This window comes from Solea solea, chromosome 20 (assembly GCF_958295425.1).
Source record: "Solea solea chromosome 20, fSolSol10.1, whole genome shotgun sequence".
NCBI lineage: Eukaryota > Metazoa > Chordata > Actinopteri > Pleuronectiformes > Soleidae > Solea > Solea solea.
In genome coordinates this window covers 2,671,491-2,689,782 of record NC_081153.1, presented here as the reverse complement: position 1 = coordinate 2,689,782, position 18,292 = coordinate 2,671,491, and the positions used below count along the sequence as shown (strand labels likewise).

Below are 18,292 nucleotides of genomic sequence, written 5' to 3'. Positions count from 1 at the left end.
AGCTGTCGATCCACAGCAAGCATGAAATAAGGTTTGTGGTTGGCTGGCCGTAGTGGTGCATTCAAGTGCAATCGTAAAAATGAAGTTTACTGTGACCGCCAGAGCTGTACATGCAGGGCGAGCGCGGGGGAAAATCTATATTGTTTATATCGTTGCTTTTTCGATATTAATATCTTGAATGTTCATATCTCGATAGCGATACGATAACGATATATCGTTCAGCCCTACTCACAACCATAGTGCATGTGACCTCAGCTCGACAGAGTGCAACTAAAGCTTCAGGATACTTGGAGATGACATGCACTCTTGATGTTTTATCCCTGTTTATTGCAGCTCCGTGTGTCACAGATGAAGGCAAATTTACAGAGCACAACCATCTGCCAGCTTCGATAATCTCCTCGTGAACCAGTCTTTAAATGAGCAGTTGTCAGTAAAAAAGAAAAGAAAAGTTCAGCCTGAAACCATCTCAACGATCAGTCACAGGTGTATGAAACGCTGTTACAAGGTGAAGCTAAAAAAAGCCTGTAGCCATTCTTTTATCTTGGAAGTGAGTACGAGAACATTTAAAGAGCCTTAAAAAACAAGCTTGTGCACTTTGAACAACCCCGACACCCACAGCGATCTTCAGGGAACTTTAATGTTCTTACACAAGCGTTTTAAATGTGTAACTCAGCCCGAGGTCGACAAGAGAATCCCCTAAACATGTCGTGATGTTTGCAGTAGAGACGCCGCAGCCGTTACCGCTGAGATCGATGGATTCAAAATCATATGGTGCCATACACGTCTATAAAAAAGGAGCCGACTTCCACAGAGATCCACAGAGCGGAGTCCCCGGCTCTCTCCGGCTGTATTTATGATGCTTCACAGGCTGGATACCGAAATGAAAGAGGCACCACTCGAGGGGCTCTCTGTCTTAATCCGCGGACATTATCACTACACTGTAAGCAGGTCTTGGCTCGTTACCTCGCAGTGGAGAGCCAGGCTGGCAGGGTTGCAGGGAGAGAGAGGCAGAGAGGGAAGACGGAGGAGGGAGGAAGGGCGGATTTTGCCCCAGCCGCTGAGAATGTAATCTCTAGATAAGGGGGGCGAGACGAATTCCTGCTGCCAGCCTGACCTTGTAAATGCAATGGAGGAGCCAGAGTGAAATTGACATTTCAGCACAGGAGCGCGTTGAGGTGTTTTTATTTGTTTATTTATTCAGTTAATCATGAGCTAAAAAAATAAGGGTCCCAATAAAAACAAGGGGTCACAGACTCGGACACCGTGGTCCGAGCTAAATGTGTGCGGTCACAGTGGAAGCACACGTGAAATGTGTGTGGGGGGAGTGATTTGATCCAAAAACCTTATGTCACCTAAATGGTTCACAGGCTGACTCATTTCAACCCTTTAACACCAAACCCTCAAATCGAAGATGTCTGCCTTATTTTACCCATAAAAGTCCTGTAATGTCCTGTAACTAAGTGCTTTTTGTGCCCATTTTTCCAGAATAACTTCCAATATCTGGCAGTTATTTACAATGTACAGCATGTTAAAATACTGTTTTAACAATTTTAAATGAAGAAAAACAAAAACATATTTATAATAACATGTTTTGAGTCTGTCAGTGTGCAAAAACAGGCCCAAATTTGAAAACAGCACGAGTGAAATTACTGTAATAACCACAACACGTTGGCTTTGACGTGAAACTTCTCAGCTTTCACAAACCGTTGGAATTTTCCCCGTGAGCACAAAACGTTGCTTAATGATTCAAAAGTGGGCTTGTCGTCAGCGATACTCTCGGTTTTAAAGGGTTAAGATAAAAGAAGGGTAATTTTGAAAGAACTCTACCAGACGGATGAAAAATTATATTATAAATGACTAAGAATGAATGCTTCCACTGTCATTGATACAAAATGTAAGAGTTTAGAGACACTCGTTGAAGCAGAGAAAGTCACGTCTTCCAATTTTCAGTTCAATTATTTACACACAGGAAACACACACACACACACACAGCAAAGTTCTTTGTGCACACAGTCTCTAAAGTGTTGAGATGAAGAGCAGTTCATGTAATAATAACCTTTCATTTCTCATATTTTTCAATATTTCATGTTAACAAATGTGTAACATTTTACATAAAAGTTGAGGTTCAACATCACGCACCTGAGTTGACGCCCCCTGGGTTCAGTTTCTCACTATTGATAAAAAGCAAAAGAGCCCACACACCAACTACACGCCACAGCGGATGACGATCAGCACCTTACTGTACGCCTTTGGAAGAATGACGTGATGTGCATGTAATTCCCTGTCGTCGACTAAAAGCAAATGTCCAAAAATAGCCTTAAAAGGACGATAAAGAGACAATTGTTACATTTCTTTTTTTCTGTCAACTGCTCCCATAAGAGTCGTCGCTCCAGTGGATTTTTCCGGTCCACATGATTTGGCACAGTTTTCACACTGGATGATCTTCCTGATACGACCCTCTCCAAATATCAAAGCCAGGGACTTTCTGCACAAAGTCAAAGCCAATCGGCACAATATGGGTATCGGCAGATATTGGCTTTAAAATGTATCTGCTGATATGAGTAATGACGACAACAGTAGGCTGAATAAGCTGCTGCCTTCTATACTGGCATCCTCTACATCTATGGGTTATCAGCCAAAGCACTCCCGATATATATGGCAAAAAGTCCAATATTGTGCACCCTACATTGGCATATAGACATGAGGGGCAAGGGATGAAACGCTGACCTTCCATTAGTGAGGACAAGAACATCGAAAGAAAAAAAGACAAACAAATATTCGTTGAAATATCATTAGTGCGAAATCAATTTGCCCCAATCGCCAAAAAATGTCCGTTCAGTCCAAGAAGATGGCTTCCCCGTCCTGACATGATCGACACGTGTACCAACTTTCGTTCATGTACATGAAACGTGGCAAAAATCACCTGATGAAAGCTGATTTTCATTTTTTGTAAGCCCCTCCCACTTCCAGTTTTCCATGCCTTGGAAAAAAATTGTGGTTTATTTTGAGGAAAAATAAAAAGAATAAATAGAACAAGTTTGTTCAAATACCATTGGTGCAAATTTGCCATTATTATGGCATGCCATGGTCATAATGTAATTTTTTCTTCATCCCGACCTTCTACACGCGATTTTCGTGCATGTACGATAATTGTACTGTTCAGGGTGAATTTGGACAGGGGGGTGGCGCACTTATTGGCCCCTCCCACATCCAATTTTCGACATACATTCCCCAAACCTTTTTCAGATGTACATTTTCACCAGGTCTGATGCGGTGAGTTTTTGGGGCATTGGAAAGGCTTCAAAAACGCAATTTATTTGGAGGAAAAATAAGAAGAGAAATGATTTGGGTTCTGAAGTCAAATATAAAATGGAATGAAATGCAACTTTAAATTCAGAATCCAGCATGGCTTCCCTCCTTCATTTCCAGTGCCAACTTCACCGGCTATTCACGCCATAAAACGGTGTCATAAACTCTATGAATCAAAGTCTGTGCTGAGTTAACTGAAAGTCAGAGATTAACACAGATTTGAGAATAACCTGGAACATCCAAAGCAACAGAAAGTGCGCAGATTAATTAGTGTTTGAATCAGAGGAAGAAAGCAGGTCTCATTATATATATATATATATATATATGTATTTGTTTTTAGCTGTAAACCTTTGGCTCACACATTATTGTTTACCAAAGAGCCACTGCTTAGGCTGCCTTATTAGAGAGCTGCTGACCCAGTCAGTGCTATTTTTCACAGTTAAATCACAGAAACACAGCAACACTTTGATATCACTGGTAATCAGTTGTGTTAAAATGGAAATTAGGATAAATAAAATAAAGTTAAGAGATAAATATGGAGCAATTACTCTCCGCAGACGAGCGTCCTCTGCACTCTTCATCCAAACACTTTTTATATGGTTCAGGTTCACTGATATTAAAGGAAGACTTGAGATCTGCAGCTCCAGAGAGAGAATGATCGGATCAATACCACGGTTATGTTTGTGCATTAACTCACAGCTGACTTACTTCTTATCACATGATGGAGAGCAGGATTTTAAAGCTGCAGCCACTGTTTAAGGCCTGGGTTTGTTCAGCAAAGCTTCACCGCACGATTTGAGCTCATGATCGTTTGTTGCTTATATGAAAAAATAAAAATAAACAAACAATACACTATGGTTAATGATAGCCAGTCTATAAAAGAGGACACATAGCTCCACCAGAGTCTGCACCAAAACTTTTTACATGGCTTTCTGATTTCGCGGCATGGAGTGATGGAGTGAACATAACGTAACATGATTATCTTCTTCCATCCGTCTTCTACCGCCTCATCCTCCACATGAGGGTCACAAAGGGTGGTGGCACAGGATGAAAGGTGAGGTACATGATTGGGAGTCAGGATATTGATAGAAAGATAGATTCAACAACTTGAATCATATGCACACACAACACATCCAATACAGCCCTAAAGCGACCTCAGACGCTTCACCACCGTCCTTGTTTGTTCATTCACACACACACACACACACACACAGCAGCAGGAAGCAGGATTTTGCTGAGCCGTATTAGTTTTCCCTAACCTGCACCATATATCACATTATTCTTATACTTTCGAGACATTCCACTCCCCCCGCAGCCTCCAGCTTATGTGTCAGCTCTGATGACAAACATTTCAGGTGCCTTACTTAAAGTGGGTTTAAGTCATTTATATCTACTTAGTATCTGTGTCGGATCAGATAATGAAAAAAAAAAAAAAAGGCAAAATCCGATATGATCCATACAACCTTAATCATGACGTAAATCCTGGACCAAACACAGGCATCGTGCGACAAAGAGAGACGTCTGCCACTAAAAGTGCAGGAGTTTTTGAAATGCCCACTATATTATTGTATTGGAGGCAAACAGTATGTACAGTGGTCGAAAAGTTACTATATTTGGTAACTTCTGCAGACATCTAAAACAGTTCCAAAGCAGTTTCCAAAGGCAACAAGTACGATCATACGGCTCAGTATTCTCCTGCATCTATGGTTATATCTCAGAAACTAATTATGTTAAGGTGATGAAATCAATCAGGTGTGTTGGAGCAGGGAAACATCTAAAACTGCTAGCCTACATAGTGCTTCATGGGTCTGCTCCCACCTCCTAAAGGCTTATGTTTCCCCTCAACTACTCCGTTCATCAAAGGATTGTCGTCTGGTGGTGCCAACACCCTCCACAAAACAATCCAGACTCACAACAGACACACAACAGGGGTAACTGTCTATCTTCAAGAAGCTCTTGAAGAACCAGCTCTTCCAAGAGCATCTTCTGTCTTAGCACTTTCCCTAATATCTCCTTCTGCACTTGGATCCACGTCGGCACTCTCACCCTCAGTCCACTGTTCCTATCTAGTGGAGTTCTTTCCAACACTACTGATTCCTCTTTTGTAAGTTGCTTTGGATAAAAGCGTCTGCTAAATGCTTAAATGTAAATTTAAAACATGAGGACAGGACCCCTATCCTCAAGGACCAGGATGATTGGGAAACACTGCTCTTAAATGGTCCTTTTCACTTTGTGTTTTTCTTGTATATTCTCATAAACGCTCTTTTCATTTTCTACATGGAAATCTTCTATATCCTTCGAATAGTTTAATTTCCAAGTATTTCAGTGAGTGTCCTGTAAAGGGCTCAGGCTCAGACACAAAAAGTGTCCAATACTTAAGACGAAACGTCGCTGATCATCGTCAAAGACACCTGCACTCGAGCTCTTTGAGTTCCAACTATTCACTCGCAGCCTGAAGAGGGAACTCTCCACAGCGAGCACACGTCAGTGATGTGAAGAATGCTCATATCTCTTTCTTTTTGAAACCTTGATAATGACTCCAAGGCGCTTGTAACTGTGCTTAGTGAAAATCACACGAGCTGATTCTGTCGTGCCACATTCACAGATTATTACACCTGCTGACTGATTTTTTTGGAACTAAAATGTAAAATGTGTTTCTCCTCCAAAACAAAAACAGGGGTTTGTAGTCGTCTGTCATCGTCTCCTAACATCAAATCAGAGTGAGAGTGTTTCTGACGAGGGGTAGAAGGAGGAACGTCGTCCAGACTCTCGGCATGTTGCTAGGCGATGCATTAATATTAATGTCGTCTTTTCTCTGAACGCGTGCCCTCCCAGGATACATCTCCATCTCATGATCTTTTTTCTCCTTGTTGCAACTCATATCAGGCTTTTAATTCCATTCTGCAAATGTAATGCCGCGGAGCGTTGTGGAGAAATCCATTCCAGTTTAGTAGCTTACGGTGCCAATCATGTTCAGCTCAGTTTTCTATCGAAAAGCATAATTGAAATAAAATAAAAAGTGTATATAAGATATGGTGTTTGAACATGTGAAGATGTTTGCGCTTCAAAAATCCATATCAGCACAGAAACAGCATCATGATTGCTCTCTATTTAATTCTTTCTTTCCATTTAAAACCATTTTGTGTGTGAGAAATAAATCTGTAATGGAGTTCACTTTTCACTTCCCAGCCTTGAGTCTTTGTCGTAGCCTCGCTGCACCTTTCAGCTGCCCTCTCTCCGCACAAAAAACAACAACACACATTTTCCCTGGCACTGAAACACAGATGTTATCCGTCTGATTAAATGTTCAAGGTTAAATCTCCGAATACATCAAAGTCCACACCTCTCTCCAAATAAAGACTCGTGTGAGTCGCAGCCAATATTTTTGCTTGTTGCCTGGAGGTGTGAGTGTTGAGTGTCCCGACCATCGTTTCTGAGAGGAACTCCAGCACGTGGCGCGTCGAGTAACTCGGTATCGACATGACTGAGAATCAGTGAGAATTCTTCAGTCCCAAACAGACAACAGCTGTTCAACCACTGCACTGAGTCGATATGCACATTAACGACGTTACACCTGGTCTGGAATGAAGTGAAAACAAGCTTGATGTGGATTTTCAGCCACAGACGAGGATGATTACGACTGTTGTAAATGTCATTGTCGCACTAATCAATGAATCGGTTGATTACTTTCTCAGTTTCTCTTAACTTTATTTGCTTTTTTTGGCCCATAAAATGATAGAAAACAGTAAAAAAGATACCTGAATTTGAGAAAATGAAACCTGTTTTAATTTATTAATTATCAAAATAGTAACTAATATACGTACAGTTCATGCATGTGCAAGTTGACTCATCGTTTTAGCTGTGCTTATTAGTGCTGAAACAATTACTCGATTATTAATCCATTACTAAATTAATCGTCAACTATTTTGATAATCTATTCATCTGTGTTTTTAAGGAATTAAAATGACATTTTCTGATTTTCCAGCTTCGTAAATGTGAATATTATATAATTTATTTTTTGTTTTATTGTTTTGAATAGTTTTTTTTCTTCTGTTTTTCGGAGTAACTTCCCCCCGTTTTCGGAGTAATTTCTTTTCGGACTTATCGAGACACTACGAACTCTCGCGAGATCCTCCAACCTGCAAGTGACTCCCATGGACCTATGGTGACTCCCGCTCACACATACATGCTGATAAGTCCTCAGGTGCCTGCATGAAGTCGACAAACCAATGGTGATACCATCTATGTGACTTAAAGACAGATCAAAGTCAAACTTGATTACTAAACAAGCTGTCCATGTCGTTACTGTTAAATCGAGCTCTCAATAAAGGAATGAATGTGTTTATTGTTCTTTCTAAACTCAGACAAAAAGAAATTACTCTGAAAAACAAACCAACAGTTTTTTTTCCCAAGTGAATGCCACACGCCTCCATAACAAAGAAATGATTAAAACTGAATCATTTTCCGACATTTTCTGAACCAAACGATGACTCAATTAATCGAGAAAACAATCGACAGATTAAATGATTATGAAAAGAATCGTTATTATATTATATTTGTACACTAAATAATGAGCTTGAAATGACAAATAGCAGATAACAAACAGTGGCTTTAAAAACAGAGAAACCACTAATAACAATCACAACACATCCACCGATGCCTCATGTGTTCACTAACCTGTCATTTATGAACACAAACGTCAACTCGAGTCAAGTGTAATTGGAAGAATGAACAAACGATAATTGCCATCTCTCTCACCCCTGACTCATTACCCTTCTTCTTCTTTCCCTCTTTTCTTTGCAGAGATCGAAAAAGTCCAGAAAGACGACGACAAAGAGGAGGAGAAGTTCATCGACGTCGTCATCAACAAGAACATGAAACTGGGCCAGAAAGTTTTAATACCAGTCAAGCAGTTTCCTAAAGTAAGTGTTGTAGTACATGTCGTACATGTCGTACATGCACCGCCACCACCAGAGACTTCACTGAGAATGTGATGAGCAAAGACACAGAGTTTTAGATGTGTGTTATTTATAGATAATGAAGACAACTACAGTTGCTCTGCTCACAACAGCCACTTGACAGTTTGTCTTGATGCTTTATGTTATTAGACGTAACACATGTGGAAGACAGTAAACAGGCAGGGGGGGGGGGGGGCTGACAGAACTGGGCTAGAAATTCTACTTCCTGTCAGAGGAAGGAACTTTTTTTTAAGCTTTTTGTTAATGTTACAGCTCCTCCCTCACTGATAACATTCATCTGGTGTTGTTGGTCTTTAGTTTCTAGTAGATTTACCCCTAGGGGATTAATAAATATATATAACTAAAAAAAAGTGTGCAAATACTAAATATCGCAAATAAAAACTGTGAATGGAAACACTTCAATTTCAAACAAACCTCGCTAAAGTATTTTTACTCTCTCATGAGGTGTTTTTTTTCAGACGTGTTGATATAAAAGTTTAGCACAAAAGCGTCACAGAAACCATGGAAATGCAAAATGCTTTCAGGCATCTTCCTCAGAGTGAAGGTGTCGGGGGCGGTTTCTCAATAAAGTACGCAAGGATGTACTTGGGTACTTTGTACGACTGGAGTACATACTCGCCAAGTACAGGAGTACACAAGTACGATTGTTGCAACTGGAACAGCAGCGCACTTCCTTATTCTACTGTTAGAATGGCACCAAGCACTGAAGCCTCATTACCACCACCAACAGAGTGTTGATAAGCAAACGCATAAAACACTTTAAATAAATGCATATACATAGATATATATATGTAATACATTATACATTTAATTGTTTCATTCATTTAAACGGTAAAACTGTACTCACTGCTCAGAGAACAGAGAAGTACAGACAGCACTTCACCAGACAATGACAATTATTGCTAAAACAGTACTTGTACTTTGTTGAAAGTTTAGAAATACCACTTTTATTTCTCCGTTGTAAAATAGGGGGTAAACAATGAATCATGTTCAAATCAGAATTTAGTAACAGCTTGTTTGTTATGTTACTAAGTCATTACTATTATATGTTACACAGTGAATATTGAAATGAAATTTCATTTAAAAAAAGATCTCAAATCATTCACGAAAAAAAAAAAAAAATAATAATCCCAATTATTTTGTGAACAGTGTGAAAACCGAGCTGTGTGATCTCAGGTGGCATTATCCCACTGAGCCTCTGGACCCTCTGACCTGCTGTCCACGTGCTTGTAGGTCTTTCTCAAGTCCTCATAATAATTAACACCATTCAAGGTGAGAGTGAATTCTAACTGTGGCACAAAATGTCACGCGAGTCGTCCTCGTCAGCCTCTCAGCGACCTCCACGTGAAGCCGTCGCTGTGAGCAGTCGCCACTTTTAAAAGCACTCAGAGCCTCAGCCGACACACAAGGAGCCACACAGCAGTTTACTGACGCCACGCGCTCTCTGCGTGACAGGGAGCTCCCGCTGGGAGCACGACTCAAAGGCTGATGTAAAAGTGAGAGCGAGGGAGGGAGAGACACTCTTTTACAAGGACATCACTCCAGCTTTCAGTCTGGACTGAAGCCCTGAGAAGAGCAGCGGAGAAACGACAAAGGAAAGAAAAGAAGTCACAACGTGGAAGCAGTAACACCTCAGAGGTGAATCTGGCTTTATTTCCCTCGTGCTCTTAGAATCCTTTTTAATGACATGCACTGTAAAAACAATTCAGTCAGTTTCTAGGTGGTAAAATCTGCAATATACCAGATTTTATATTAGTCCACACTCAGCATTTACTTTAACACTAAATTGTTGCTTTTGAAGACTCACCACGGAGTCATCTTAGCAGCCGTGTGACAAATGCACTCACAGTCGATGATTCTCTTTAATTCAAAACAAGCAGAGAGTACTCTCCTGCAAATATTAAACTAGTGTTTAAAAGATTAAGAGGCTTCTCTTACACCTGCCGCACAAGCAAATCCCAAACATGAACACATGCACTTTTCTATTATTCATTATTTAAATTAAAAATGTACTCAGAGTTTTAGGCCCATGTGGCCGAACACACAGTAATCTTAAATAACATGTAACGAGAAACCTGCACAAAACCTAAGAATGAACATGTTTTCATTGAATTCCTGGAAAACAAACATTCCACAAAACTATGAACTGAGCAGGAACTGAAACCCTGATCTGATCTGAGTGACTTTGCATTGGTCTCACTGAAGAGGGAGGAGCCAATCCCAGGTGACACTGGGGCGAGAGGCAACATACACCTTAGGCCGGTCACTCGCATCCGGACGAGCGCACGCAGACACACAGACAAACAAACAAACACACAGAGACAAACAAACAAACACACACACACACAGACAAATAAACAAACACACACACACACAGACAAACAAACAAACACACACAGACAAACACACACACACATACAAACAAACACACAGGGACAAATAAACAAACACACAGAGACAAATAAACAAACACACAGAGACAAGTAAACAAACACACAGGGACAAATAAACAAACACACAGAGACAAATAAACAAACACACAGAGACAAGTAAACAAACACACACAGACAAATAAACACACAGAGACAAACAAACACACACAAACAGAGACAAACAAACACACACACACTGACAAAAATAAACAAACACACACAGAGACAAACAAACAAACACACACAGACAAACAAACAGACAAACACACAGAAACAAACAAACTCACAGAGACAAACAAACAAACACACAGAGACAAACAAACAAACAAACACACACACACAGACAAATAAACAAACACACACACACACAGAGACAAACAAACAAACACACACACAGACAAACAAACAAACACACACATACAAACAAACACACAGGGACAAATAAACAAACACACAGCGACAAATAAACAAACACACACAGACAGACAGACAAACAAACAAACACACACACAGAGACAAACAAACACACACACACAGACAAATAAACAAACACACACACACGCACACACAGACAAACAAACAAACACACACAGACAAACACACAAACACATACAAACAAACAAACACACAGGGACAAATAAACAAACACACAGACAAACAAACAAACACACAGAGACAAACAAACACACACACACACACAGACAAACAAACACACACACACAGACAAATAAACAGACACAGAGACAAACAAACAAACACACACACACAGACAAACAAACAAACAAACTAACACACACAGAAAAACAAACAAACAAACACACACAGACAAATAAACAAACACACACACACACAGACAAACAAACAAACACACACAGACAAACAAGCACATACAAACAAACACAAAGGGACAAATAAACAAACACACACAGACAAACAAACAAACACACACACACACGCAGACAAACAAACAAACAAACACACAAACACACAGAGACAAACAAACACACACACACACAGACAAACAAACAAACACACACACACAGACAGACAAACAAACAAACACACAGAGACAAATAAACAAACACACAGAGACAAACAAACACACACACACAGACAAACAAACAAACACACACAGACACACAGACAAATAAACAAACACACAGAGACAAACAAACACACACACACACAGACAAACAAACAAACACACACACACAGACAGACAAACAAACAAACACACAGAGACAAATAAACAAACACACAGAGACAAACAAACACACACACACAGACAAACAAACAAACACACACAGACACACAGACAAATAAACAAACACACAGAGACAAATAAACAAACACACAGAGACAAACAAACACACACACACAGACAAACAAACAAACACACACAGACACACAGACAAATAAACAAACACACACACACAGACAAACAAACAAACACGCACACACAGACAAACAAACAAACAAACACACAGAGACAAGTAAACAAACACACAGAGACAAATAAACAAACACAGACACACAGACAAACAAACAAACACACAGAGACACACAGACAAACACACACAGACAAACAAACACACACACACACACACAGACAAACAAACACAGACACACAGACAAACAAACAAACACACAGAGACAAGTAAACAAACACACAGAGACACACAGACAAACAAACAAACACACAGAGACAAATAAACAAACACATAGAGACAAACAAACAAACACACAGAGACAAACAAACACACACAGACACACAGACAAACAAACAAACACACAGACAAATAAACAGTCTATGAACTATGGGAGGAAGGTGGAGTTTCATCCCTTTGAGTTATAGAAACATCATTTCTATTTGGGAGGACCTGGAGCTTAAATCTGATCTACACCTTCATTATTTGCCCTACATGTGTTTAAAACATGTCTTTTAATGTCCAATTATGACGTGTGTGTATTAAATTCTTCAGTGTTTTAGCATAAAAGAAGTGAAAAAGAGGAATAAGAGAGAGTTTGTAGTCTCTGCAGCTCAACATGAGAGCTGGTTAATGTGGCCATGATGGTTATAAATCAGTCATAAATTATTACACACACAGCTCACACTGTTCAGACAATCACACATGATATTGGTATCGGAGCTATTTTTAAGTTCTTGACTGTTTAAAAAGTGATTATTGAGGATTTGACTCACAAATGTCAGAGAGATAGAAGATAGACAGAAGTCTTCATCTCAGATATTTGCACACATCACACATCCACAGGTGCACACACACACACACACATCATATAAATATATGAGTCTTACTGTGCACATAACTGGTAATCCCTGCTGTTTATCAAACATCAGAATCTGTCTGCGGTTCTGCTAATGCTTTAGGTTTCATGAGGGATTATGAGGCTCATGGAAACCTGTCTGCATGGGGCTCCTTTCACTGTTCATGTCTGCAGGCTTTGTGAGAGGATTGTGCTGCTGCTGCCGCTGCTGCTGCTGCTGCTGTCTGTAATCACCAAAATAAAAGCTGATGTGTTTAATCACAGGTTGTTGCCTGCTGTGCTACAAAAAGAGAGACAAATAAAACACGGAAAATAGAGAAGCAATGTTGGGATGAATGATGAGGAAAAGGAAACGGATGATTAGCAAGACAGCGGACACAAGTCTGTATGATTAATCACACTTAACTTGTGGGTGTACAATCCAAAATATTTTCATCATGTCCTAAATGTTTTACTGCGAGAAGTGGTGAGAGGTGTGTGTGCGTGTTCACAGAGAGTCAGCAGCAGCAGCAGCAGCAGCAGCAGCAGAAGCAGCAGCAGCAGCGTGATTGTGCTGAGGACAGCAGGACAGGAACGACAGCGGAAGAATAAATCACCCGCTCGCAGCACAGAGAAAAAAAGCCACAGTCTGAACTGGAAATAAACCAGTAAACTCCTTATGCCTCACTAATGGCCTCAGTGCTCTCTGCCAGGAGAGGCTTTCTACAGACGTTACGACCCTGATCGTTTTCATTCCTGAGCTGCTGTGATGTTAAACGTCAGAGCAGGAAGTGTGTTCTCCACAACTGTAAACAGAGCTCAGTGGAAGCTCAAACAGACAAAGTCTTTGGCTCGGCGTCGTCATTATGGCGTTTGCACAGTGTCACTGTGTTCAGAACGTCTCCCAGAAGACTGGAGCTTCCTCTGTTACACTCTCTGGCACCAGGGTGAGAAAAAAATCACAACTTCTGTTTCCAAAAGCAATAAAAGGGAATAGTGTTTACTCAATATATAGAGTTTCATAATGGGCTGCTTATTATGACACCACGGCAGCTCTGAGGGAAAGTCAGTAAAGTCTGGCGACATCAAAGTTCCTCTGGCTTCTTTTTTCGACTTAAAACGCTTGAATACTTTAATTTCACGTCCTGCTGTGAGTCACACTGCGCGACACGTCTGTCAACAACATGTCCTCCGTACGCTCTAGTTTTCGGCTGCGATACATGACTGAATATGGTTGTATTTGTTTCTATTCAAATTTAATTGATAATTTAGGATAATACTGTAAGTGAATGACCAGACCATGTTAGTGTCACACAGTATCCTTCCATTACAATATTGTGTTTTGACTTGAGGGGGAAAAATAAGAACTTTCCAAATCAGGTTGTAATATCTGTCAAAATAATCACTATTAGACATTTTCCCCATATGCTTTGGCTGGATGTGGGTTGAGAGAAGTTGTTTACATGTTTACATTCACATCGAGCGTCACTTCAAACACAATCATACCCTATATTTGTGACCAGCCACGAGAAAAATGGATTTTGATATTTATTGATAACCATTGTTCAAATTACTACCATAGTTTCTGTCCTGTGAGACAACAGACATCACAGGTCACTGACAGCTTAGACCACTTAACAGGACCAGGTTGGACCTTGGTGGATTATTCCTTCACCAAGAGGGAGAAACTGAACGCCAGCGTGACCAATATTCCTTCCAATATTCCACTTCTTTTTGTGTTGCCTCTGCCCTGACATCCACACAGTGAATAGTTTGTTTGCTTCCTCGTTTAAGGGGCTGGGATTGGATTGGGTTAAAGTATTATGTTGAAAACAGAAGTTATATAGCTTTGACGGAGATGCCATTCATCCTGTTGTACATTAATGCACAATCAAAATAATCTTGGAGAGATTATTTGAAGGTTGAAAAGTGTGTCGCTTTAATAAATGAGGGATTAGACGGACATGGCTCTCCATCTGTAGTTTCCAAGGATCAGAAATACAACACCGATGCAACACAATGAAATCATTACTCTTGTGCAAATATCCCAGCATCTAAAAATCCATCAGTGCTTGGTTTAAAAAAAGAAAAGAAATCACCTGTGAGGAACAGCTCTATCACAGAGAATCAGCAGCGTGGAACTCGCGTCCTTTACCCGTAAAGCTGCGTTTGGCCGAGGATGGATTTAACCTCTCTGCACATGCGTCTAAAATGTCTATTTTGGAAAATGGCTGTGCCACTTCAATGCCAGGAGCCAAAAGGTGACGCTCGCAGCTCAGGAGGGAAAAAAAAAAAACCCATTGGAGTCAAAGCGATCACTCTTGCCACTGCTGCCTGTCACACTGAACAAATTGAATTTGTCTTCCTTCGGTGGCTCTTGTTGGGGCTCTAAACAGCGTATTAGTGGCTCTACTTATCAAAGCTGTCAGGGCAAATCTGTTTATGTGAACATGAACCTGGGAGACGCAGATCCACCTCCACATGACTTTACACACACGTTACATACGTGTGTGTGTGTGTGTGTGTGTTACATGCTGAGCACTCATGTCACTACCTGGGGATTTATTACATTCTTCCAACAAGGTTTGTAAATGTTGTAACTACAGTGAAATACAGATAAATATCCATCCATTTGTTATCCTTGCTGGAGCTGGAGATTGGAGTCAATCCCTCTCTTGCTTGTGTTTTCTGTCCTGCTTGTGTTTTCTCTCTTGCTTGTGTTTTCTCTCTTGCTTGTGTTTTCTCTCTTGCTTGTGTTTTCTGTCCTGCTTGTGTTTTCTCTCTTGCTTGTGTTTTCTCTCTTGCTTGTGTTTTCTGTCCTGCTTGTGTTTTCTCTCTTGCTTGTGTTTTCTCTCTTGCTTGTGTTTTCTCTCCTGCTTGTGTTTCCTCTCCTGCTTGTGTTTTCTGTCCTGCTTGCGTTTTCTGTCCTGCTTGTGTTTTCTGTCCTGCTTGTGTTTTCTGTCCTGCTTGCGTTTTCTGTCCTGCTTGTGTTTTCTGTCCTGCTTGTGTTTTCTCTCTTGCTTGTGTTTTCTCTCTTGCTTGTGTTTTCTCTCTTGCTTGTGTTTTCTGTCCTGCTTGTGTTTTCTGTCCTGCTTGTGTTTCCTCTCCTGCTTGTGTTTTCTCTCTTGCTTGTGTTTTCTTTACTTAGTCAGCGATCTCACTCACACGAGCATCTGTCGTCGTGTTTGTCACTCACATCAAAGGCGGGTAAAAAAGCACACAGATTCACAGTGCGACAAAAACATCAGCGACTAATTCTGTCCCCGGGTTTTTCCCACTTCTGCCTCGTCTTCTCTAGCATTGTTGTTTTCTTGGGTTTAACCACTGTCACCTTGTCCTCGTACGTGATTGCTTGGATGCCTGAATTGTATCCACAGATTGTGTCTTTGAATATTTCATACATGACCGTCGATTGAGGGCAATAAAATTCATTGAGTAAGAAATATCGACTTCACAGCAGCTCGAGAGTGTGCTTTAGCATAGATTTCGTATGAAGACGAATACTTCCTGTGTTTCTTCAGCTGCATTTATAAATATTTCGGAGGAAACTCTAAGCTCGTCTCAAACCCCTCATGTGTTTTTAAATTTTTTATTGCTCTTGCTACAGTTTCAACGATGTAACCAGATCCAAACTGGGGACATTATTACAACCTCGACTACTACGAAGAGTACTTTGGACTGGATTTATTGGATGTGTGCACATATTATGTGAATTCATGTTTTCATTATGTAGAAGGAGAAAAAGGATGTCCACAACAAAGAAAAGAAAAGAAAAAGGTTTGTCTGCCAGAGAAAAAAGCATATTCTTCCTTACATTAAGTGTACTTTTAATTTACTTTCAGGACATTTAATTAAAGTAAAACATAACCTACAGGTCATTAATTACATCAACACAATCCAGCATAATTAAATTCTCGAAATAATGAAGTAATCTTTAGTTTAAAGTGTATTTTTGGTGGCTAACTCTGTTAGATTAGTTATTACAGGACGGATTTAGATAGAACACGTTCGGTTTCTGTGTTACAAGCTGTGCATCGCAGTCGCTGTTGCTTCTGCTGTGATAAGAAAATAAAAAGCATTTGTTCTGGCTTTAGCTCAACAAGACAGACTCTAATTGTTTCCCTGATTCCAGTGAAACTCAAGTCTGCAAACACAGTCCATTTATGTCTGCGTTACATTCTGTTTCACAGTCTGTCTGATTTCCTTGTTCCTGTAAATTTGCTCCTTTGGTGTTTGCCGCTCGACACCAATGCCATGCACGGTTGATAATGTGCTCCTGCAGTTTTATATTGAAACCAACACAAGGGCACTTTGTTCTTGATTGAGCTTTTTCTCCTTCAGGTATTTTTCTCCATCGTCACCTGGGAAAAAAAAACCCTGAGCGAGTCACACAACCGTCGTCGTCCCAAACTCAGCCTGTCAGAAGGAATGAGTGCACAAAAGGTGTAATAACACAGGCATGGAGATGTCAGCTGTGTGATGTGGCTTTGCAAATCATTGTTCAAGAGACGGGAACAGCTCAATGATCAAGGCTTTTTTTCCCAGGTGGAAATGATGGATGCGCAGGACATCAGTTAAACTCCGGCTCTGCCGTCTCCTTTCATCATCCCTTTGTTAACTTGAAAACATCAGAGCCAGGGCACGCTTTATCTGCTCGCATTACTTTCAACTGCATTTTACTCTGAAACAGCCACTATATTAGCCAATAAGAAGCAAGTACAAGCCCACTCCTATTTCAACACTTGCTCCTTAATCCCACACCTCCGCTTTGCACGTTGGATCATCGACAGATACATGTCACATTATTGAAGGAGTGTGCTGTAATGTAGTTAGTATATTAAGTATAGTATGTAATCCCTTGTTCTATGTGACAAGGAGAATGGGGTAAAAATGAGAAATGGGATTGGGCAGTAGTTGACATCTGGATTATGAAGAATGCAACATTCATCCACATTAGACACTCTAATGTGGAGCCACATTTGTCTCACATGTTCATGTTGGCCAAGGTCAAAACTTTGCAGGAGGCCACTTGCTCCCATTTGCAATTGTGGGGTTTGAATTAGCACAGTGGGGCATTTACTGTGAGGGCCGAGTGAGGGCCTCTGCGACCACATGCAGACACTGGACTTTGTGTAACACCGTGGAAACCAACAGTGCAGTACAGTACAGTACAGTACAGTACAGTACAGTACAGTACAGTACAGCAGCAGCTGACAGGCGCTCGTGTTCAGTCGAGCCCGGATAAAAACCCAGCAGTCAGTAACTGCATTAGCAGCGAATCACAAAAGCTCACCTCCCAAATCCCTC

At 40.6% G+C, this 18,292-nt stretch overlaps 1 protein-coding gene across 3 annotated transcripts in view; it reads left to right on the top strand.

Moving 5' to 3' along the window:
- Window positions 1-18,292, top strand: part of khdrbs3 (KH domain containing, RNA binding, signal transduction associated 3) — a 108,778-nt gene that overhangs the window by 40,262 nt on the left and 50,224 nt on the right. For 2 of the 3 annotated variants that reach the window (XR_009234103.1, XM_058620046.1), the window contains exon 2: window positions 8,113-8,231. Coding sequence is in view for 2 of the 3 variants with exons in the window: in XM_058620046.1 (XP_058476029.1) it covers window positions 8,113-8,231 (119 nt within the window). In the remaining variant the exon portion in view is untranslated. Of the gene's footprint in view, window positions 1-8,112; window positions 8,232-13,836; window positions 13,933-18,292 lie in introns of those variants that run through there. The other variant, XM_058620047.1, reaches the window with a different exon arrangement.